This window comes from Hyposmocoma kahamanoa, unplaced genomic scaffold (assembly GCF_003589595.1).
Source record: "Hyposmocoma kahamanoa isolate Upper Pololo Valley unplaced genomic scaffold, ASM358959v1 202, whole genome shotgun sequence".
NCBI classification, from domain to species: domain Eukaryota; kingdom Metazoa; phylum Arthropoda; class Insecta; order Lepidoptera; family Cosmopterigidae; genus Hyposmocoma; species Hyposmocoma kahamanoa.
The window spans coordinates 398,958-415,014 of NW_020653726.1; the positions used below are offsets into that span (position 1 = coordinate 398,958).

Here is a 16,057-nt window from a genome sequence, read left to right on the forward strand (position 1 = left end):
TTTCCAAAATTAAATGGGACCATTATAGAGGTATCCTCTTCCCAACAAAAAAAGAATCATCAAAATCGGTTTACAAATACCGGAGTTACCGCGTAATACACATTCAAAAAAAATGAAAAAGACTATTGAGATATTAGTAGTGACTATACTATTACAAAAAGCGATAAACATTTGTTCAACATTTCTACATGTTGAAAATTAAATCCTTTATTTTCAGTATAAAACTGCAAGTTATTTGAAAATCGGAACGTTCAGCCCCGCTCTCCCCTACGAAGATAATTTGCCGTAACTAACATCGTGAAGAAGAACGTTTTACTGTAGACATAAAGGCAATATACAAAATATTTTCCAAGGCAAGGCGGGCTGATGAAACCACAACAAAGGCAAAATTACTCTAGCGAAAAGGAGTACTACGGAAATTATCCTACAAAATATAACAAAAGGGTACAATAACACTTACATGGACTAAGAAGAGAGTGTTCACGAAATTGAACGTTACTTAAAAATAAAAAGTAAAACTGATAGAATAAAAGTTGCAGCGAAGACACTTGACAAAAAAAACATTCTTCGGGATCTATTTTGCATTTTTTTTTTTCATGATACCAAGAGACGGGACGAACAAGTCGTGCGCCTGGTGATAAACGACACACCATAACAGTTGTAATGCCACTCAGAACTTTAATCGCAAAGATCTCAGGGGCACTGCCACTGCTCCCGTTACCCTGAGACATAAGCTGACAAGGCCCATGTGCCCATAATTTCACCAGTACCCTTATCCTTCAAAACCGGAACACAGTAATGGTCACATTATTACAAGGCGGCAAAAACAGGTGAAGGTAAGGTAAGTAATTCCTTGGGCGACGTTTTCCACAAAGAGCTCTATTGCTAGAATTGCGTGATAGTTAAATAATAATAACTAACTAACATATCGTTTGGCGGTTCTTGAACTTCAGGCCCTGAACCTGCCAGGAAACGCCGCCTCTCCAATCAAAACCTATTTTAGGCTTAATCAAAACAATAATAGTACAGCAATTAAGGTGGACTGATCTTGAATTAGGGAAGTCTATTGACTATGAGTAATAAAGTAATAAAAGGTACAGGAAAGAAGTATAGGAAGGTGCTTTGAATCCTTTCGAGAAAATGTGTATGTTTAGCTTTGTACCACTTGGCCGTGCCGCCTCCGTGCCTCCAAGAACTGCCTCCCTCGCCGAACGGTTACCATACGGGTCGACCAGAGGTCCCGGGTTCGATTCCAGGGCCGGGAGAAATATTAGTATGGCCTACATTTATTTCTCACATGAGTTGGGTGTAATTTATGGTTGTCCATGTGTGTACCCATGGCACCCGCATAGGGTTTCCCTAGTCCGGGGCTATGAGTGTTCTTTTGTTAGACGCAGTAGTTGGGACAATATTTGCCTTTTACGTTGGAAGTCCTACTTTTCACTACCACACAAATGAACTGTACCAATAAAACGTTTTTGTACTTGCATGTCACGTGTTTTAAACAGTAGAACTTCTTATAAAAGCTTTCGCCCAGGGAAGCACTGCTTCTATACCTAATTTTGCCATCGTGCAGTAATGCTCACATTATGAGTTAAAGCTCTGAGTGGCACTACCACTGTTATGGATAGGCGTGTTGCTTACCTTCAGGCGCACGACTTGTTCACCATATCACTTGATATTATAAAAAATGTCAAAAACGTGTGAACTTCCTTTTTCTTACGTTAACGATTATGACGAAATAAAAGAATAAATAAAACTAATTTATTATAATTTTATATTAATGTTATATTATATTTACTGCTAATTCCATTAAATTAAATGTATCTAGTGCAATCTTACTTATTATAAATAAAATTAAAATAAAAACAAGAAATGATCAATTAAAGACAAAAATAGTGATGTCGACAAAAAGGTCAAAGTCTCAGCATTGCTGATTTTCAGTTTTCACCTAATGCTATTCGTTTGCTGCATCAGACCGGCAAGCGGAGTGTTTTCTAAACACCAAGTAATTACACAATGGCTGTCTGTGTTGCACTATATATAAAAATTGTACGTAATTAAAAAAATCTAAATGTTACTTGCTATTGTTGCTAGGTGATTTAACCACGAACCAATAACGATTTCTGCAAAGACAGGAGCGATCGCTTACATTTATTTTTTTAAAGAATATAAGCCTTTTTTGTCATTTTTTACCGGAATCGGGAGCTGCCCCCAAATAAAGGTTAAGGCGAGTCATCGGAGAAGAGGAAAACCTGTTTTGCTAGATCAAATGGTGTAGGTATTTACTATTAAATAACAGTCTTACAAAAATATACGATACATCTAAGGATGTTGTCTAAAGAATGTGCTAATTTGTTACACGATAGGATGTACTTCACTCGATCATATAAAATCCTGAAAACACGGTAAAATAAAAGTCTAAAATAAGTATCTAACTTTGCACACAATTTTCCTATAGAGATATTTCTCTTTAAGAACTACAGAGATAAATTATTATTTTGACTTTCAACTAAAGCCCTGTAGGTATTAAATTCACGTTTCGATGACTTTCTAGAATAACAACCTATTTCAAACTCATCTAGATACTTGAAAAAACCGATCTCAAAAGTTCGTGCAATTACATCTATTTGCCAAGTTTTATTGAAATCGATTACCAGAAAGTGCGCAAAACCGGATTTATCCCCTAGTTAGCCACCCTTAGAAGTGTAATATTTTCTTCAAATTTAAATAGGACCATTATTTCGGTATCCTCTTTCCAACAAAAAATTATCTAAATCGGTTTACAAATTAAAAAAAAAGAGTAATTGTGTAACATACACAAAAAAATACAAGCGAATTGAGAATCTCCTCCTTTTTTGATGTCGGTTAAAAAAAGAGGAAGTTCAAGAAGTCAGAGAAAAACTTAATATAAATCTATTAAAAATTCAAAATCAGGGCACTAAATAGAGATGACTTGTGATTTGCGATAAAAGCTAATCTCTTACCGGTGGAGTAATCACTCCAATGTTTATTTGGCGCTGTCAGAAATAAACCACATCGTATAAAAAACCTTACTAGGTAGGTACTACAACAACACGCATACATTTACGATGACAATAATTACAGAATTGATAAATGTGAAGCTGTTAAGCAGATTGGAATTAATAAAGCGAATTCAATTGAACATTTCGACGACGAAATCGATGGGCAAATCGCTTTCCTTATCCGAGCCAACTAAGCGGAAGTGACTTGGTAGACTTCATTAACCGAAGAGTTCATGGAGTGTGAATTCGAGAGACTTGTAAAAGCAGTTTAATTGAATTGGAGTTTAGTGTGATTAAATTTCTTATTTAAGAATGTATGAACATAAAAGGATTTTACTGTGCAAGCTGTACTGAAACATAAGAACGTATCTAATTATCCATCCAAACTACACCAGCAGTCTATGGACCAATTATACTCAAAAATCGTACAGCACCGGTTGATGATGGGGCTTCCTCGACACTGCAGTGCGTCAGGTATGATTTCTGAGGAGCACACAGACCACTTTTTTGCACTGATCGCAACGCACACAAACGCACACACTCAACATAGCCCCGCACTAGGGAAACCCTGTGTCGCGGGTGCCATGGACACACACGTAGACAACCACAAATTACACCCAAACTCACGAGAGAAATAAATGTAGGTCATACAAATATTTCTCCCGGCCCGGGTATCGAACCTGGGACCTCTGCGTGGCAGTCCGGCATGGTAACTGTTCGGCCACGGAGGCAGTTAAAACAAACAAACTACAAGTTGTCACGGGAAAGCTGGATAGTGCTGTACTCGGTAGGCACTCTACACGCGCGTCTCGGTGACCGAGCTGACGGTAATGTACTAATTTTAGATCAACATAACTATTAAGGTTTTTGTTTACTAACAAAACAATCCATGGAAAAAGTCGTTGTCTGAAAATAAGATATTTTATTTTATTTTTATTATCTACCCAAGCTGGAACAAAGCATTTTAGCAACCAATAGTTTTTCGTGACTTCTCCTAAATCCCAAATCTGCTAATTTTGTATCATCTCAGTTGTGTGTCGGTAGAGTTATGTTATTATAGACGTATGTTATGATCTGTGATGACGTACAAAATCCTGCGATTGACGAGTGCCAAAGGCAGGATTTTGTGCATTTGGTATTCTGCTAAAAACTAGGAGTAGTGTCTTGTCAGTGGCTACCCACCGAGCTATTATTCAACTGTCATTGCAATTTTTTTGACGATGGAGTTAAGTAATTGTTAACATAAAAAAATATATTTATTTTGAAGACTAGCCGAGACCTCGACTGCAAGAAGTTGATAACAACTTGACGCATTAACTGTACCTATGCTGTCGATCTCGGTTGCATGAAGTCGGTTTCGACTGTTTGCAGTTAATACATGAAGACGTTATCCGAGACCTCGACTGCATGAAGTTGATAACGACTAACGACACAAATTGATTACAATTTTTAGTATATTATATTCACTTCAGTAAACGCATACATATGTTTAGGAGATGAATATGACATTAATTATAGGATGTAACACACTATTATGCGCTTAATGAAAAAAGAAAAACGATGAAATATTCTACCCTTCTACTTAAAAATACAAAATTTCATGGATGGCCGCGTTCTGCGGCATAAAGCCTCCTGGTCGACAATGTTTTCACGTTGGACAGCTAATAATAATCTTCATTGTTCTTTAGAAACCTGTTATTCACGACACCCACACCCCAAAAAGTGTTTTCATTATTATCATTCTTCGCGTTTTTACTACCATTCAATCTCGTTGAGTTTTGTTTAGTTCCTACGTTATCTTTTTTCAATTCTTGAGGCGTTCTTTGTCCTGCAAGAGAATATAAATGAAAATAAATATTTGTGTTTAGAAGGGAAAATGTGAACCAAGAATAGCGTATAGTGAATTGATGAAGATGAAAGTTAGCAGCTATAAATTCAAGGAGTTGGCTATGAGCCGTTCGGAGTGGAGGAGGCTACACCGACAAGAGCCTGGCTCCTAAATTAGGATGATGATGTTTGTGCATACGCCAGTACATTTAGCGCAAAAAAATTAGAATATTTAAAAATGAAAGAAAACGCATTTATTTTTGTCGATTTTGTGATAAAGCAAAAAGAGTTGAAAACTTTTACAACTAAAGTGTACGAAAGTTACAAGAATTAAAAATCAACTTGGATCTTTTTTTAGTGGCAGTAGAGTTCGTCCAGAAAGTACTGCCACTTACCTATTTTGTGCCGTCAAGCAGTAATACGATCATTACTGCGTTTCAGTTCGAAGACTAAAGGTGCTAATAAAATAACAGGCACTTGGTACTTGTCAACTTATGTCTCAGGGTGACGGGCACAGTGGCGGTGCACTTTAGATCTTTGCCATTTAAAGATCTGAATGGTACTGCACTTGCTATGGACAGGTGTATCGCTTACCACGACTTGTTCTTCCCGTCATTTGATATCATAAAAAGAAACCAGCTGCACAAAATAAATTTGCTCAGGTAGTTTTGAAGGTTTAGTACAATCTTTAGTATAATTCATATATTTATCTAGATATTTTCAATACGCGTGTAATTTCGGCAAGGACAAGACGGAGTGGGCACTTTTTTGGCTTTTAGGGCCATCACATCGCTTACAATTGCAGTTGTCTTTAACGTAATACGTTAGTTATATTATGCACTAAGATTCCTTAATATGTTTCTATTTGTGAGGATCTGTAATTAACTCCCAGTTGTTGTTATCATGATTTAATTCAGTTCGAAGTTGTTTGTCTTTCTATCAGGTAAATATATAAATACATTTATTACCATTTAATCTCGCCAAGTTTTGCTGAGGTAATGGATGGCCTTGTTTCAATTCTTGAGGTGTTCTCGATCCTAAAAGGGTATACATAAATGTTAATAAATATTTACAAACAGTGGCCCAAACCAAACTAGTTCAGTTTAAAATTTAATACACCGCTAAATAGTTAATTGGTTGACATTGTTATTAATGTATGGGTAACTTCCAGGTTAGTTTCCGTTACCTAATTTCGTCGGCAATTTTTATTATTTGAATATTTTGGAATATTATCATGAAGTATCATTTAATATTTGAGTGTATTATCCCGAAATATTGTTTAATATTTGAGTGTCATATCCTGAACTATTATTTGAGATTTGAGTGTAATATCCTGAAATATTATTTAGTATATGAGTGTAGTATCCTGAAATATTTCATTATAATATACTCGAATACTTAAATAACAAGTACCCAGTCTTGATTCTTTGTATTTCTTTCTACCATTACTCCAATTCCAATAATAATAAGGAAACTAAGCGAGGTATATAACTGACAGCAACTCCCACAGGATTAGAAAGTAAAGAGAAAAGAATAATGGTGGCCAGTTTACACATCGATAGTTTTTTGTATTATAGAATTTAATCAAATAGACGACTAACCTGAAAGTTACCCAAACATTAAATACCTATTATGCTAGACAATCAAACTAATTATGTCATCTCAAAGCAGAAAACTCCATGTTATATGAGTTCTGAGTAACAGAATTTATACTACACAGAACAAACCGACCAGAACTATGGTCAGAAAAGTTCATTTTCCAAACTGATCCCGCTGGGAATCGAGGCTGGGATCCCCTCAATCAACGCCCACAGTATAAAACGCCACCGAAGTCATCGAGTATCGATTATAAGGACCGACCGAGCTCTAGATTGATTAAAATAATCTCGTGACAACATTGGACGTCGGTCTGTCGGCAATATTTTTAATCCATCTTCCTGATGAAATAGGTGCTTTTGAGAGCCGGTATTTTTTTAATCCCATCGAATTGTGCTAAGTCAGTTTGTATTTTACATTCCTTTTTTGATTAGAATATTCAACTGGCTGGTATATTTTAATTTATTTAGTACAAATTTCTCCCTTAATGTGGTTTGGTTTATTTATATTATTTATATACATAATATATATACAAATATATATACGGATTAAACAATATCGCATTGCCTACGTTAATCATATTACAATTTTATTATCACACCACATTATGACTTATTATTTTCCCTACATTTCGGAAAGCTTGTATGCTATATGACCACGGGTTGATTACGTCAAGTTGGAGCCTTGTGTTGGATATAAGTAGCATTGGGTCATGGAAAAATTACCATTTTGAAATGATCTTTTCGAATATTTTTCCAATCAAATCAAATCAATATTTTGATCTTTATTTCATACAGAGCATTATTACAATTCAAATCGTCACATTGGTTAAACTCTACCGCTCATTCGTAAGGCAGATTCCCTTGAGAAGTATGAGCAAGAAACTCTAGGGCTTGCTCTTTATAAATAACATTTGTACACATTCAACATTTACAATATTTGTTTTTGTTTTCAAACATCAGAGATCGAGACTAGCTTCATGAGCTAAACGGGTTACTACCACGGATTTTTGTCATCCAAGTACGCAGAAATTATATAATAACCTTTGGTATAACGATTTTGTTTCACTGTTGTTGTAAACCTCGTGAATGGCAAATTTTGTATATCAACCGGAATCGTTATAGAAGCGTAAACATTGACCCTTAAATGAATTTGTGACTTTGTGAAGACTATCATGAACAGCTAGCTTATTTTTATTCCTCGTATTGTTACGTCTGTCACTATTTTTCATAAAAAAATTACTACTCCTCTTAACATTAATTTAATTATCATAAATGTACTCTCGTTGTAAATTGCTGTAACCTCACATTTCCGCAGGATAAAGATTCTATTGATATCGGCAGCATTACCCCAAAGCAAAATGCCGTATGTCATTAGACTGTGAAAGTAGCTGAAGAAAACCAATCAAGAGGTTTCGACGTCGGAAAGTTTCCGTATTTATTTAATCTCGTACACTGCAGAGCTGAGTCTTTTTGATAACTTACTTATATGTGGACCCCATTGCAATTTAGCATGTAACATTATACATAGAAATACAACTGTATCCACAATATTTTTCCTTTCATTTTCCACATTTGACGTTGACATCAATCAAAAATTGAAGCTACTGAACGAAAACGATGGAGCCAACAACAAGTGATGATGGTGTGATTCTAGGTTTTTTCGCTTTGTGAAATCATTTTAAATCTCGATTTTCTTTATGCAGCTTTTATCTATGCTATTAGTTTATTTTATAATTCAAAATAAAACTATAAAAGATATTTCTAAACGAAGAACATAATATGAGCCTTCCAAAATATATTTTTCCAATTTTTCGGGAAAATTTCCTCTATTTGAATTTTTTCGGAAAATTACCCCATGGTAGATACAAGCAGTCCCATATCATTCTACATAAATTTTGTTTATAGTGCCCCTTTCCTATTAACCTCTTGGTTATGCGGGAAGGGCATTATGACATGTGCGCGCACAGCTACCTTACAAGTTCAGGTTCTGACCCCAGATCAGCCAGTGTACAGCATTGTCACAGACCTCTGTCACTTGACTACATCCGGTTCTTCGAGAGCCTAGTACCTCGGGTGAGCCGCGCCGGATGCACGTACAGTACCCTCCCTATTTTTCAGATAGGTACCGGAGGTGTACGCACGCTCACTTCCCGTTGCGTATTGCACAACTAGCGGTTACCACCGCTAAGCCGTCGACTCTAAGTCCACTACCAAATTTCGTCATTGGTGGCGGAGCTGTAAGGCACGCTTACTTCCTGACGTCGAAAAACGACGTCTCTCCAGTTCCCAATAACCTAAGCGGCTGGCGGGACTGGAGTATATCTAGCTTATCCTCTACTAGCTCTCCGGGCCAGTGCTGGAGATGCCAGTCGCAGTGTCCTGCGACAATGTCCGGACATAGCTTCCAATTTAAAGGGCAACTCACGTGTCCCGCGCACGTCTCCTCGCTTCAGGCCCTCAACTAGACCGCTACTAAGACGCGCTAGCTGCTCACGATACAGACGCTCCGGCCACACCAAACCGGGGCAGACAAACATGTCCGTCTCTGCAGCTAACCACAAACCCCAACGAGTCCATACCCAAGTCCAGGTCCACCAGAGACGCAAAGGCGTATTACTGGCGGAGGGCTTATCCCAGACGCCCGCTGTACCCTTCTTGCATGCGAACCCGTAGTCTCTTCGGAAAACCCTATCTCTCGGGTTGGAGATAGGGACAATAGGTAGATAGGGTCGGTAGGCAGATACAAGCAATCGACGACTTAAAGCGAATGTTCTATTTTCATACAATTGATATGAAACCGACAATTTTGCCGGTTGCGGCAACCGGACGCAGTCGCCGGTTGGTACAATCGGACATTGTCGCCGGTTGCCGCAACCGCTATTTGTAAGAAAATAGAATATAAACGTTTGCGCCGTGCTTTACCATTCCGAAATATAAGTCTTATTATAATCATTTTTCTTTGTAGCAAATCTTTGCCACTGTATGTAACTTAGTGTGTAGAGGTGTATTGGTGTACTGGTGGATGGTAGTAAAGTCGTGTATAGTATTAGTTTCAATACAGTGTGACGTTTATTTATTACATTATATTTTAGGTAATGAATGTACTCATAGATAGTTACAACTAAAGTATGGTGACCACTATCAAATGAACTAAAAAAGAAACAGCTGTTCCTTATATTTTGGTAGGGTAGTTAGTTGTTAGCAGGATTAGTAGTATATTAAAGTTTATTGATAATGATATTCAATTATTTTTTGTGAATTTACTCCACTAGTTTGTTGTAATTATTTCCCGACTCTCAGCCCACTGACCTACGGAACGAACCAGGTGACCCTACGAATCTTTCAATGTGCTTGTTGCAGATCTTTGGATTTTCGGTTTTTCTGAGAGAAATCAATTAAATTAATAAAAATTATTATTACCATTTAGTCTGGCTAATTTTTGTTTAGGCATTGCGTTGTCCTGTTTCAATACTTTCGGTTTTCTTGGTCCTACAAAAAAAAATACATTTATACTCACTGACATTTCATTTTATTCCTATTTTGAGAAAATTATTACCATTTACTTAGTACAGGGTCAACCGTACGTCAAGTTTGACACTTAAGATTTAAATTCAACTTTATTCCCTTTGCGATAACAACGGATCAAAGTCTGTAGTTTGATGTACTCTTGAATATACGCGAGCCGTGTACTAAGTATAGAAATATTTTCAATACAGGGTGATTAAATAAATCAGCTGTTTAATGCAAAATAAAAAATGTTTGTTATTGAAATAACAAAACCTCACTTAGTTATAATACATACCGCGGCCCAAAGTAAGTTTCATCAAATTTCGAAACGGTGAATCCACAAATACTGCCATGATGAAGGATACCAAGAATACCACAAACAGGTCACTAAAGAACCTGTAAATCTAAAACAAAATATTAAGTTAGCAAAAGTACAATAAAAAAAATTACTTTAACTTAGGCCTAGTTCACAAGTCTGGATTCGAAATTCATTTTAAGTTAATAATACTTATACTGATTGTGCTAGGAGTGCCTCTTTTTTTATTAATAATTGAAACTTTTAGAAATATTCTTAATTTATTTATTTATAACCTATATTGTAATAACAAGTATATTACAGCAGTTTGCCAATCGGTGTAAGAATATACTCGTACTATTATTTAGTAGCAATAGAGCTTCTTGTGAAAGAGTTCGTCCAGGTAAGTACTGCCACCTTACCTATTTCTGCCAGGAAGGGCAGGGGTGCTCATGCTGGTGAAATTACAAGCACATGGGACTTGTCATCTTATATCTCAGGGTGACAAGCGCAGTGACAGTGCCCCTATCATCTTTGCGCTTAAGGCTCTTAGTGGCACTGCAACTGTTATGAACAGATGTGTCGCTTACTACTAGGCCCACGACTTGTTCGTCCCGTCAATTAAAAAAATGCGCTCATTGAGTTAGAGAGACTGCACCTCCGTTAAAGGATAGTTTCGAAAAACCAAAAAATGCGTAATTAAAATTATCCATATACCAAGTTTCAGGACAATGAACTTAAAATATTATGATCTTTTGGCTGACAAATTTTAGCACTACATTTTTTGTGTTTTAGGAATTTTTAAAAACAAATTTTTTTTAAATTTGTTTTCATGAATATTTAAGTTTTTATTCTTAGGAAATATGATTGCCCGATGTTAATTTTAACATATCGTTTTACTGAATGAAGAAACATGTCAAGACATTTATTAGGACTTGGATTTAGGAGAAGCTAAGCTAGTTCGAAGCTGCAAAGTTTTGAACACCGCCGTAAAGTTGTCTGCTCATCAGTATTCTACAGGATATATAACTTACAGTGTGTGACGGAATTACATGATATCATTCCGCCACCCCCTTTCTATCAACGGGGGACTAGATGTAAGCCAGAATTCTATCCCTATGTTGTAGATATACCCAAAATTCGTACGAAGCGTTACGTGGCGATGTACTGGAATTCCTTTTCTGCAGATTTGTTTCCTGAACGCTATAACTTGGGCCTTTTTAAGGTAAGAGTGAATAGACATCACATAGGTGTGCAAGCGCCATAGTCAAGTTCATTGACACTTTCCATCAGGTGGAGACGGAGATCAAATGTGTACTTATTTTTAAAACTTTAGTGCTTAATAATTCAATCTTTAAAAGCTGTTCCATTATATGCTTCAAAATATTATTACTAAGTTGAAAGTATATTTAGTCCCAGGCTATTTACGCTTGCAAAATCAACATTGTCTATTTATCTTTTAGGGGTAAGGTCGAAAAACAAACTTAATATAGGCTAGATTATTCGCTCAAGAGTTTCCATGCCGGGTTTCAAGTTACAAGGTTCAGAGAAAATTATTCTCTCAAATCAATTTTGATATACTCTCTGGTGAGAGTGTTACAGGAGTGTAACAAAAAATTTTCGAAAAAAATATGAAAATATGTCTTTATTATAAACCAGAATTTGGGGTTACTCTGATGAACTGAATCCCAAATGAGGCTATATGTTAGAGTACTAAAGATACCAGAATCACCTATGATTCTACCATACAAACCGCCCCTTTTTTTAATGATATCGATAATGCGACGAACAAGTCGTACGTCTGGTGTTAAGCGACACTTTTGACCATAACTGCTGCCGTGACACACAGAGCTTTAATCGCAATGGTCTGAGGGATACTGCCACTGCCTCGTCACCTTACCAAGTCTTAAACTAAACATGATCCATGTCACCAGCACCCTTAATGTTCAAAATCTCACTGCTTACAGTACTGCCCAAATCATATTCCCTATTCCATAGTCATATTCCCTCAAGATATCTCGAAGAAGGTTTCTAGATAATTTAAAATAAAAGTGAGCACAACTTTATTAGTAGATCACAAGAGTGCTTTGGGAAACTATATGTAGGTAGTGTTATGAGTGATTCTTATCTTTTTTCTGAAGTAACCCTCCTAGAATGCTACAAGACCATTGTTGACACAGAATGTAGACAGTTTTTATTTAGTCTTGTAGATAGTTTTTAGATAATTTATGGTCTATGATAGTATGGTTAAAGAATATTTATTTCTCTTAAGAATATAAATTCACTTACAGAGAAAATTTAAGATCTTACTTCAAAACTTAATAGTAAAGCGCACTAAAATCTATACAACCATCACCATTCACTGCGTATTAAGAAAAATAATGTAGGTAGACAAAAATTAAAATCATACGTTTTGAGTTGAATTTATCTGCAATTAGTTCCGATGAAGGTAGTTGCACGATGCGGCCGGCATTCACACGCAACAAACAAAAACATGGATGTAAGAATTATGACTTATCCATCCCGCATCTAGATATGGCATATGGATATAGTATGGATATAGTATGGATATAGTTTTCTTAGTAATGCTATTTTAAAACCAAAATACTAAAGCGTTACAAACATAGGACGCAATTCTCTTAATACTAATAGATTTCAAGTTTAATGGCTTACAAAATATAAACTATCAAAATTGCAACATGGCGAAATTAGATATAATATTTCTGACTTTTTCGCACAATGTTTAATCGGTTAGAAAGCGCAAATTGACGTGCGACTTTAAATACATTGTGAAAAGTGATGTAAAACCTGTCATAAAAGTAATGCGCTCGCTAAATTTTAAATATTTATGTATAAAATATAAACTTAATAAAAATACAGTTATAGATTTTCGGTTTTAAATATTTATAGAAAGGCTAAATAAAACAAGGAAACTCACATACGAACCATTTCCAAGAAGTTCTAGGCTTCTTCAAGCTAATTTCAACTTAGATTTACTTTTTAAAAAGAAAAGAAATTTTTCTCGGCTACTTCATAGTCATTCTTTAAAAATAAAAATAGCGATAAGAATTTAAAGCTTTTTTCAAAACACAGTTGGAGCATTTTGTCTTTGGTTTTGTTTATAGAAAAACTTTAGAATACGAAAAGAATATTTTTACTTGCTTTAGTGTAGTTGAACTTGTCGAAGAATATTCCTCCTATGAGATTTTTATGATTGTCTACAAAACGTGATGTTACTAAGCGATTTTTTCTTTTGACAGTATTAAACCTTTATAAGATTATACGAAAAAGTGAGCGTTTTATGCAATAAAAAACTTTTCAAAACACTAGGTCATAAAAACAATTGGAAAAAATCCAATTTGTCACAAAAAACATGTTATTGTGTATAATTATATGGAATGTGTTATAATATGACTAGAAAGGTGGATAAATTTCCTATCATTTAAATATAAGGAATATTTTAATGACATACCTAAGTTATGATGGAAGAAATAAAATTTTCATTACAAAATTGAGGTTATTTTTTCACGCCAACCACATTTCACACAATGATTTCACTGTATTCTATTGATAGACAGCACAATACGCATACACAACATTAAAGTACAGTAGTTAACGCGCTCATTTCAATTGTTTTTATCATTTCACAACACGGAATTACTTCACAATGTTTATTTATTTGTCAACAAAACAAATACGACTATTACTAGGGCCATGACAGGCCCGAGCACGAATTACGACTATTGTATCCAGTGTTGCCAATTTCCCAAATTGTGGGGAGTTTCAATTAGATTGGGGATTTTGTGGGGATTGGCGCTATGTGAGGAAAATGTGGGGATTCTAACATTTTATCATTTTGTTTCATCTATCAATTGCTGATGTATCGCTAGTTTGATCGTTACTGTTAGAAACACTGTGATGGACTATATCGACGTGTTATTCAACATCGCACATCCCTCGTATTATTAACAAGCAGCTTAAATAGAATTATTATTAGAGCACTTGGTTCTGAATTGTAAAATTACCAGTCGGAGCATGTTGAGTTCGCGATTCTTTCTCCCACTTAGGACAGTCCCCGGTATGAAGCAAAACGAAATCAGCTATTGATAAACAAAGCCGAGCAGTTAGTACTTCCACACCACAACTTACCACTCGTCAACTTTAAATATTAAATATAGGTCGAAACTCATTGATTATTTCTAACGTTAACATAGTGTCACCAAATGCACAACAAATAATCAATTTACTTAATTTTGTAAGGCAAAGAAAAATGATTTTTTGTTCAGACTGATTACAGATTAATGTTGAATCTAATTAATATTATAATTAATATAACTGCCTCTGTGGCCAAACGGTTACTACTGACTGTCATGCAGAGGTCCCAGGTACAATTCCCGGGTCGGGAGAAATATTTGTATGGCCTACATTTATTTCTCTCCTGAGTTTGGATGTAATTTGTGGGTGTCTACGTACCACCTGTGACACAGGGTTTCCCTAGTGCGGGGCTATGTTGAGTGTATACGTTACTATTATCAATATATAGTGATTTTTGGGGATTTGGAACAATTGGTATTGGCAACGCTGATTGTATCGAATGAATGACTTAATATCCAAGGATTACCACCTCCACCAGATCTTTTAATATTCTTTACTTTATCCATTTTGCATGAACTCTTACAACGTCCAATAGAGTAAAAACCCTAATAGTAGTATTTTTTAATAAAATCTACTGAAGACGCTATAACGTGTTTGTTAATAAGTACAAACACTAAAAAATGTCTATAAATGAAATATATCTAGAATAAGCTTAAGAACACTAGTTTTTAGAGTATTAATAGGCTTTACTGGATGTGTATAGAACAATTTTACTAAAAATAATCAGTTGTTCTACAGATGAATTCAAAATAAGGACTATAAGATTGAGTGATATAAGTCTATAAGAACAATTTCTTTTTTCTAAAACCATTCATAGAGAACTATTATCTAAATCTATACCATATTAAGACTGTTTATAGATATAACAGTTTTAAGGCTTATAAAGTGTGCTCCTTGGGTAATTGGCGGCAAGAAATGATATAGCGGCACTTCTTTTCGGAACGAACTCTTCTTTCTTAGGGGCGAATGTTTTTCTTTGTAGAGTATTCAGGCGTAGTTCGAAGGAAGGTAATTAATTGATGCCAGGAATACTTTCCCAGGCAAACTTTTGTGCCTTTTAAAACTTTCTTTCTTTCTCTTTTATTTAAAATAGTTTAAAAGAAATCTGTTTTTATTTACTTTGAAGTATAGCCGTGGCAAGATTTATAAAACTTTAGTTTTTTCTTTCGTTTTCAAGATAATTTGAACACAGCGTTTTATCACCTTTTTTATATAATTTTGGAGAACCAAAATATTTTAGTTTATATAACATTCATTTTAAGTTTCAGAATATTCAATCATACGAATAGAATAAATATTCCCAAGAAAACCTGAGTAAATCCGTCTCATATTCATTTGAGGATTGCGTATATACATCTAATTCATGCTCTTTGACCATCAGAATAGGCAGGGTCCAAAGATGAATACATATTACGAACCTGGCAAGTATTTGTCGCCTCATCAACACGCTTAAAATACTTTCATACACACTTTCATATGCCTTTCCTGAGGACGTTCTCAATTTCGTCGACGCAAGTTCGCCTTGAGCGGCCCTTACTAACTTGTCTTATAAAATTCGAACCTCCTGAACATCCCTTTCTCTATCTATGTAAAGACAAACATTGTAACCTGGGTTCCCTACCTTTCCCTAATAAGGGTGAAAATAAAAG

At 35.4% G+C, this 16,057-nt stretch overlaps 1 protein-coding gene across 1 annotated transcript in view; it reads right to left on the minus strand.

Moving 5' to 3' along the window:
- Window positions 1-2,849: 2,849 nt before the first annotated feature.
- LOC113227068 (O-acyltransferase like protein-like) overlaps window positions 2,850-16,057 on the minus strand; it is a 27,918-nt gene continuing 14,710 nt past the window's right edge. The window contains exons 12-15 of the mRNA XM_026459942.1: window positions 10,254-10,362; window positions 9,872-9,940; window positions 5,822-5,890; window positions 2,850-4,854 (exon numbers count right to left, since the gene is read on the minus strand). Coding sequence (XP_026315727.1) covers window positions 4,688-4,854; window positions 5,822-5,890; window positions 9,872-9,940; window positions 10,254-10,362 — 414 coding nt within the window. The 3' untranslated portion in view covers window positions 2,850-4,687. The remainder of the gene's footprint in view (window positions 4,855-5,821; window positions 5,891-9,871; window positions 9,941-10,253; window positions 10,363-16,057) is intronic.